Source organism: Parasteatoda tepidariorum, chromosome 6 (genome assembly GCF_043381705.1).
Source record: "Parasteatoda tepidariorum isolate YZ-2023 chromosome 6, CAS_Ptep_4.0, whole genome shotgun sequence".
Classification (NCBI taxonomy): Eukaryota; Metazoa; Arthropoda; class Arachnida; order Araneae; family Theridiidae; genus Parasteatoda; species Parasteatoda tepidariorum.
This window is the reverse complement of record NC_092209.1, coordinates 6,505,603-6,512,685: the sequence shown is the minus strand read 5'-3', so window position 1 is coordinate 6,512,685 and position 7,083 is coordinate 6,505,603. Positions and strand designations below refer to the sequence as shown.

Genomic DNA, 7,083 nt, shown 5'->3' with positions numbered 1-7,083 from the left:
TTAATGTTATTATGTAATTCTGGTGAGTTTGAAGTGAAAATTTGTTTTAGTTATTTAGAGATATGTTGTTGAAAAAGGTGACATGGTTGCTAGATTTTGAATAACTCGCTTTTTTGGCAGTCCTGATTTGGCCTCTTTCCATTTGTTTATTACTGTTTGTTCTAGTTGCAAGCTGTGCACCATCTTACGTTAGTGTTAACACTTTTAGCATTGTAAACACAAGTAATAAGTAATCAAATACCTCATTTGCAAGAATCTGAAGACACAATGATACTAAATGGCTTTAAAATACAACGGAAACAGTAACCCGGAAATTTAGACGGTATCGAGCTTGCAGCGTTCCCTATAGTGTAGAAAACACCATCCATACAGTTTACAGCTCTAAATGTTCCGCCCGAGCATTATTAAATAAACTAAAAAATTATTATCTGTGTGAAAAATGTTTTTTAATTTGCTTAAGAGGTTTCTGATTTAAGGCGAAATACACAAAAAGAGAAATTAACATTATATGGGCTCCAAATTTCCCCCATCTATCTTGATTAAACTATTGGGACTCTATTTTCCAGGTTACGACTACCCTAATCCCATAATTTAATGGTCCAGAACATAAATATAACATAAAAAAAAGAAAATGTTTATTTAAAGAAAGTACGTTTTTGTGAGTGATTTCGTAACTCAATTGTAGTACTAGTCAGCTGGTTACAGAGGTACCCACAATGAGTTACCAAGGAAACAAGTCACCATTACTTAGAATACTTCCCAGTTCCAGAGAAGATTTCCAGCAGAACACCAAAGTCAAGCATCACTGGCTGCGATCAGTAAGCGATTGGGTGACCACTGTGATCAGCCTGCTTATGGACCAAGCGTGCGCGGTATCGGTTCTCGTTAAACTGTTCTGCAGTAAAGTGCTCGATTTCACGCGTAGGCAGTCGGGCTATCAAAGCAGGGGAGTCATTCCCTGAGCAGAGGATCGAAATTGTGATAGCATGTCATCATTTTATTTACGTCTCACTAGAGCCGCGCAATGGGTTGTTCGCTACGGTGTGGGAAACATTCCTGAGGATTATCCGTACCCGTCATCCTTCGGATCATCCTCAGGGATATTTCCCACACCGTAGCGGATAACCAGTAGGAGAATATCATGTAATGTCAAAACAATTATGTATTAAACCTTATCTATTAATCGAGCTTATTTCTAACATGTAATCAGTTAAAACCTTTTTCACATAGAAGGTAATTATATTGATTTAATTATCAAAGAAAATGTGTTCATGCAATAAATTGTTTGAGATTGTTCTTAGCAACTTATTTACATGGCTGGGAAGCACCCCAAGAGTAAGGCTGCTCATGATGAAAAGAGGGATAATAATTTATATATTAATATATGTTGGAAAACTACACCTCCTTCTGAGAAGGAGAAAGATTTCCTTTAATTTTTTTATAAGATTTGTTGCCATCATGTATTTGTTTAATAAATTAATTTTTTTTAATCTTACTTTATTTAAGCTTTTCTTGTATTTTACAAAATAGGTAGTTTTTTTTTTTTAACAGCTATCAATGTTTTACTCCGTAGTCTTGTAATTTTGAACCAAACACATAACAGCTCCTTTATTAAGCATGCATTGGGTCAAACTAGCCTTAGTGGAGGACTTTTTCCCGTATTTTTGTTACATGGAGAGGGAAACTGCTAAAACCTCTCACGGTTAATCTGAGCGCAAGGAAATTCTAACCTTTGATCCATCCATCTACCAGTGAGGATATTTTATGTCAGCACTGTGGACGGTGCTAGCTAAGCTGTTATTGACACTAGGAATGTTTAAAAAATTGTGTTAATAAGAAAATAATATACTTACACAAGTACTAAATTAAAATTTTTTTTACAGCCTACCAAAATGTATATAAATCAAAGGTTTCACAGGATGCATATGTTTCATACTTTGCGAATTTTATTTTTAAAAAAATATACCACTATTCATACAAAATCAAACAAATATATGTTAAGAATTAAGAAAGCAGGCCATATTGTGAAGTCATTTAAAAGGAACTACAAAATGAATTACAGGGATTGTTGAACACAATGTGCAGAGTTCAATCCTAATTTTTTTGATTCTCAAACCAATCTTGATTTTTTTTTGTAGCGTTATACTCATGTTAAAATTAAAAAGATAATTTTGAATCAACATTTCAAGAAAAATGCAAAATTTGAGGAAAAATAAAGTTTTTTTTTTTCCACAAAAGAAAGTGATATTAAGGCTTAAATAGATTGCCGAAAAAAAAGCATTTAAAGTCATTTTCGTAATAAATAATTTTATTTAATTTTCAAATCCATCTCAATTAAAAAAAAAAAATATTGAGTTAAGTTCATGCCAAATTTAAAAACATAATTTTGAATCAACCCTTCAACAGAAAGACGAATGTGAGGAATAATTATGCTTCCTTTAAAAGAAGCGAAAGTTAAAAAAAAAAAAAAAAGTTTTTTTAATTGTAATATAAAGGCTTAAATAGATTGCCGAATAATTGCAAAAACATATTATAAAGTTATTTTCATTATAAATAAATCACATTTATCAATTTCGCTATGAAATGATTTACTCGAATCAGTAAAAGATGTGAATCAACAAGAAATTTGAATCAATAAAGTGGACCGATTCTATTGATTTGAATCTAGATGATTTGTTTTGCTTAAACTCCACAAAGCGGGACAGCCACTGAGGCATTTATTGATGCCAGGCCATACCCGATGAGTTAATGCTTTAAAGAAGCAAGATAAAATTTGTCTTAGAAAATAGCTTATAATTTATATATTTTTTAAAAGCTGTTACATGCAAAGTATAAAGAATCTTATAAAACACAGACTAATGCTCAAACGAAACAAGATAAAAAAATAGCTAATAACGTATGTTTTATTCAATTTATTAAAAATTCTTATATTACACTATCTAAGTTATACATTTTAATGGTGAAAAGAAGCAAGATAACATTGTCAAAATTACTCATAGCTTATTTTTCAATAATGTTTCATTTTAATTATAAAGGACCAACTAAAGCTTCATTTAATGTTTTATAAATATAACAAGATAGAAACATTTAAAAATGTTTAAGCTATACAAGTACACAATTTATACACATAAATAAGACAGCATATCAGTTACAATACATATTTATGCAAATAACAGAATAATTCAATTTTAAAATTGTGTAAACATTTTAAATATTAAAAATTTCTGAACATTATACAGTTTTCAAAACTTGAATTTTCTTCAGAATGTATTTAAATCATATAATTTTAGAATTACGCATTTGAAAACTGGATTTGGAACAATTTCAACCTAAATATTTCAGGTATTTCAATCACTTACAGCAGCTGAAGCTACAAATTTTTACAAGGCTTTTTCAACCCTGATTATTTTAATTCAATATTATTACACTTTAGTATTGATACACTGATTTTTAATAAATTAATTTAAAAATGCATAATTTTTCAATCAATTATTCTATGAACTACTAGAAGTTTTTTTATTTTTTTTATTTGTTAATTGCAACATATAATTTTGACTTGCTTCATTTGCCACCAGAATTCCATAATAAATTCGTATGATCTTGCTTGTTATTTTTCCCAGTTGAAGATTAACAATACGTCAGTTTTTAAATTTTTTTTTTTATTATTTAAAATATTAATAAATAAATAAATAATAATATATTTACAACATATCTGGAATTACATATTTCAATAATGAGCTTTTGTACAGTAATTTCGAAACGGTTCTATTATATATCTATGTGGTCTTTTTGGTCAGTATTATTTTAGATTTTTAAAAATCTTGATTTTAAATTTTAAAAAAATATATAAATGGCAAAATACATAAATATTTTAAGTGACAAACTTGTTGTGCATTTCATATGGTATTGGGGACATACAATGATAATTGTCACATTTTTAAAAAAATAGTAGCTTACACTTTATTATACCTTTGAAGGCTATTTTATTCAAATAATAAAAATTCTTATCTGAAACTAATTAATATACGTTTGAATGCTGCGATGAATAAGATAACATATGTTAATTATCTATTTTGTTCTTTTTTATAGAAAGTAAAACAATGCATTTCGTAAGCAAATGAAATAAGAACGATTGGTAAAATATGACTAACAATTTATATTTTTAAATTATATATTCTACTCAGGGTTGGCAAGTTTTTGACACGTGACGGTTTTTACCGGTTTATACCATGGTTTTTACCGTCATGTCAAAAACCCCACTGTCAAAAACCCATAGTTTTGGTAAAACTGTATTTTTGAGTTTAACTGCTTATAATTTAAAATTAATTCATTTTTGGGCAATAAAATTAGAAAAAAAGTTGTTGAAAGATATTTAAGAACAGATTCTTGCATTTTCCCAACATGATTATATCAAAACATACTATTTGAAGTAAAATATTAGGATACTAAACAAAATTTTCAACATTTCCAAGCATCATTTTGTTTGGCATATTACATTACTGAAGAATGTCAAGTCATTCTTGACTTAGAGTTTGTTAGTAGTTACAAGTTTTGAAAGTTTTGTTTAGCTTATTTCTAATATTTAAGAAATGCCAAATTTTAAATTCTTCTTTTTAGTTCTTGAATTTATTAATAGTTCCAAGCTTTTTTGTTTGTTTGTTTATTTCTAACAATTAAGAAGTGCAAAATTTTGAATCCTTTGCAAATCAAGCTATAATGATAATTGTTTATTTCTAACAATTAAGAAGTGCAAAATTTTGAATCCTTTGCAAATCAAGCTATAATGATAAAAGTAAGTATCACTATTTTCAATAAGTATATTACAATATTTCTATATGAATGTATATCCTTCTATAAGAATACATGTTTATAGTTGCAAAATCAATAGCAATCATTTACAACATTAATTTAACAAGGCAATTATGTGAAAATAATATATTGCCTGCTTTATGCCATAAATTAAAGAAAACAGTAGGTTTTTGACGTTTTTTACCGGTAAAAACACGGTTTTTACCACTGTCATGTCAAAAACCAGTTTTTGACGGCAAAAACCCAACCCTGATTCTACTAATAAAAACTCTTATTTTGAAATAAGTAAAGTAAGCATATTTTAATGCAGTAGTGAACAAAATAAAATTTCTCAAAAATTAATTTAGTTTCAAACATTTCTTTTGTTGGAAGCAGAACAATGCATTTTAATGTATGAAAGTAGCAAGATAACTTATAAATTACGGAAAATATAGCTCACATTTTATAACTTAGCATGTTGTTTTATTTAAATAATAAAAAATTCTAATCTTGAACAAAGTAAATAATACATTTTAATGCTGTCATGAAATTCATAAAACATTTATTTTGTTCCAAACACTTCTTCTTTTGTAAGCGGCTGAACAATGTATAAACCCAAGCGGGACCAAATAAATTGACTTCGAGAGGTATGAAAGGATAAGGAAATATTTTTGTTTGATAATATTCAAAGAGTGTATGACAAACAAACTCGAAATATTCAAGTTTTTAAGGAGTATATTCGATGACGCATGTTGCAAGATCAAATTTTCTTCAGGGACTATGCACTGTAGGTAAAAGCCAAGTGATGACACGATTTTTTATCACAATACTGATTTGGAAATAGGCCACAGATTTTTGCATAGTAATATTTATGAGTAATGAAATGATGGAAGACGGAGTACCTAAATATTTCAAGCAACAAATGTATTATCCATTCAAAATGATTTTGCACACAATTGTCTTTATACTGCTCTTTATTTTACAAATTGTAAAAAACATTATTTTAAACAACTCAATTCATACATTTTAATGTAATGAAGAAACAAGATAGCATAAGTATTTGTCAAAAAAAAAAAAAACACATTATTTTTCAATGCTATTTCATTCAAATAACAAATATTTTATCTTGAATGAACTAAATCATACATTTTAATGTCGCAATGAGCATATTTTGGTATTTATCTGCTAATGTCAATTACAGTCGCCAAAGTATCAAATGGATTATAAACTCGCAATTAAAAAAAAATAAAAATACAGTAAAGGTTTGCTGGTATTGGTTAGGAGTTATACCTTAACTCCTTCTGCAATATATATATATATTTTTTTCTAGTTTCTCACAGGCTACTACCTGTAAATCACCACAACATGACGATTAATTTTACTAAGATACCGATGCAGGAATCCTTGTGCAGAAACAAATATGGTAAAGATTTGTCAAAAAATTATTTCGTTCCAAACACTTCTTCTTTTGTAGGAAGCGGAACGATTCGTGGACCTAATCTGGTCCAAATAAATCCGCTTTCTGGTTTGAGTGGTACAACAGGATAGGGAGACGTTTTCGCCTGGTAATATTCAGAAGGAGCATGACAGACAAATTCAAAATATTCGAGTTTTCGAGGAATATCTTCTTCCGGTCCTATAATGTATGTTGCAGGATCAAATCTGCCTTTGGGACTATGTGTCGTTGGTAAAAGCCAAGTGATGACAGCACTTTTTTCACAATACTGATCCTGTAGTAGGCCCCGGATTTGAGCATAGTAAACTTTATTAGTAATAAAATCCACACAAGAGACAACGTCTCCAACTTGAAAATAAGTTCCTTTAAAAAACATAGCTTCAGCTGTCACGGGGGTAGCTACAGAAGTTGGAGCTTTCAAGCAACACTTTTTAAAAATATTTCGGCGACCTTTTCCTTTCGGATTATTACTCTTAGATTGAGTTTGTTGCTTGAATTTTGAACTCTTCGCTCGAGTGCTTTTTCTCAGAGTAAACGGACAACCATTTCCATTATTTTTGTTATTGCTAATGGTAGATGATCTGACAGAGCAAGAATTACAAACGACTTCATCCTCCTCATTTTTATGCCACATTGTAGAGGATGTAGATTTGCACATCGTGCATTTAGGTTTCAAACCAAACGGCATGTTTTATATGGTAAATTTATTTTGAATCGGAAATAAGAAAATAGACTAAAATCGAAAATACTCGGCGGGTAACTTTATTTGTTTATTGCCTATTTCTGTGCGTCTGTTACTCTTAAAAAATGAGCAACCTGTAAGCCCTGTTGTTACGGTT

The 7,083-nt window shown here is 29.3% G+C and overlaps 2 protein-coding genes across 6 annotated transcripts in view; one reads left to right on the top strand and one right to left on the bottom strand.

Moving 5' to 3' along the window:
* Window positions 1-7,083, top strand: part of LOC107439260 (coiled-coil domain-containing protein 92) — an 879,443-nt gene that overhangs the window by 60,356 nt on the left and 812,004 nt on the right. The window lies entirely within an intron of this gene.
* On the bottom strand, window positions 5,745-7,065 carry LOC107447956 (GATA zinc finger domain-containing protein 1). The gene has a single exon (XM_016063011.4). The coding sequence runs from the start codon at window positions 6,930-6,932 to the stop codon at window positions 6,231-6,233; it is 702 nt and encodes a 233-aa protein (XP_015918497.1). The 5' UTR covers window positions 6,933-7,065; the 3' UTR covers window positions 5,745-6,230.